Source organism: Emiliania huxleyi, assembly GCF_000372725.1.
Source record: "Emiliania huxleyi CCMP1516 unplaced genomic scaffold EMIHUscaffold_5414, whole genome shotgun sequence".
NCBI classification, from domain to species: domain Eukaryota; phylum Haptophyta; order Isochrysidales; family Noelaerhabdaceae; genus Emiliania; species Emiliania huxleyi.
Window position 1 is genome coordinate 1 of NW_005197935.1, and position 1,578 is coordinate 1,578.

At 61.9% G+C, this 1,578-nt stretch overlaps 1 protein-coding gene across 1 annotated transcript; it reads left to right on the plus strand.

Annotated features, from left to right (window-relative positions):
- Positions 1-78: 78 nt before the first annotated feature.
- EMIHUDRAFT_256887 (hypothetical protein) lies at positions 79-984 on the plus strand (the record flags this gene model as incomplete). The annotated part of the gene is made up of 1 exon (XM_005765679.1): positions 79-984. One exon carries the CDS (start codon positions 79-81, stop codon positions 982-984), a length of 906 nt encoding a protein of 301 aa, XP_005765736.1.
- Between the last annotated feature and the right edge of the window lie 594 nt (positions 985-1,578).

A 1,578-nucleotide genomic window follows, 5' to 3' on the forward strand; every position in this document is an offset into this window, starting at 1 on the left:
GAATTCCTTTGAAAAGAGAAAAACGATAAGCGGTGAGCGCAACGCCCGCGCAGCAGAGCAGGCCAGCAGCAGCAAGAGATGAATGTTCGCAAGGTTACGCTCGCGCTGCTATCCGGCCTTGCCGGCGCCCAAAACGCGTGCGGCACCGCCGGCGTGAACTGCGGTGAGGCGGAGGCTCTGCAGACTGGAATCGCTCAGCAGTGGAGCGGCTTTGGCACGCCGGTGAAGCTCGGCACTTGGAGCCGCCCCCAAAGGTGCCCTCCTGAGACCGACTTTGGGCGTCTGGAGGACCTGCTGCCGCAAAAGCACTTTCGCGGCCCGCTGAGCGGGCCCGCGAGCTACTTCAAGCGGGTGCCGCCGCACTACCTCGGCCACCACGCCAACTTTAGCAAGTGCGAACGGTCTGTGTATATCGACGTGGGCGCGCGCGAATTTGACTCCAAGGAGGGGATGCTCTCGACCTTTGCGGTCTACCCGCAGCTCCTCGGCTTTGACGAGTTCTACGCCTTTGAGGCCGCGTCTGGCTTCTACAAGCTGCCGCCGCAGCCGGACTTAGTGCGGCGGCTTCAGCGGCAAGGCATGTCTGCAGCGAGGGCGGCGAGCTTTGCTCGGCGCCACTTCTTCCTCCAGGCCTTCATCGGCGCCCGCTCCAACCCGTCGACCACCCCGCCCACTCTCGGCTTCTCGGACCTGCTCAAGACCATGCTCGGCCTGCAGCCGGCGGACGCGGTGGTGGTGAAGATGGACGTCGAGGGCTACGAGTACGACATCGTGCGGACGCTGCTGGCGGACGGCACTCACGCGCTCATCGACGAGATCCTGCTCGAGGTGCACTACGGCCACCCGGCGATGATGCGGCGCTTCAACTGGTGCCGCATGCCGAAGCCGGGCTGGCAGTTTTGGTGCTCGTACTCGCTGCAGAACGCCACGGCGATGTACCGCGCCCTGCGCGACGCGGGCGTGTACGCGCACCACTGGCCGTGAACCGCGTTTCGGCGCGATAAGCGATCTACGTTTCTTTCCTTACCGACTTGCGCCAGTGCCGTGCCCAGTGTTGTGCGAGGGAGAAAAATTCTTGTTGCAACTCCGTCAAAGGTCAAACTAACCGTTAGAGTCACCTTGGAATTCTAGTTTCTAGCTGCGCCCTGCCCTGGGGGCGCTAGTTTGCTACTGAGCGAGACCGATGGCGCAATAAAAAAATGTAAAAAATGAGATTAAATGTCTCGGCCAAGTGTGCTCCAATCACCAATGTGGCCGTGTGTGAGGGCCCCGGCGGATGTAAGAGATGCCGATGCCTCAAGAGGAGCGCCCCAGCGGCCAGCGCAACACAAAGCTCCAGAGTGTCACTGTTTATTCATTCGAGACTCTCACCCAGCACCCAGCACCGTGTGGGCCTGGGTGTCAAGACCGAGCAACGAGCGGGAATGGGTGGGATGGGTGGCTTGATGGGTGCGTGGCTAGTCACCGTTTGCTCATTCGTGAATCGAGACCCCCGCCGGGACAGTGCGGGCCAAGAGGACAAGATCGACGAGAGGGGGGGGGGGCAGAGCGGGAGAGGTCTGTGGATCTGCATTGCAC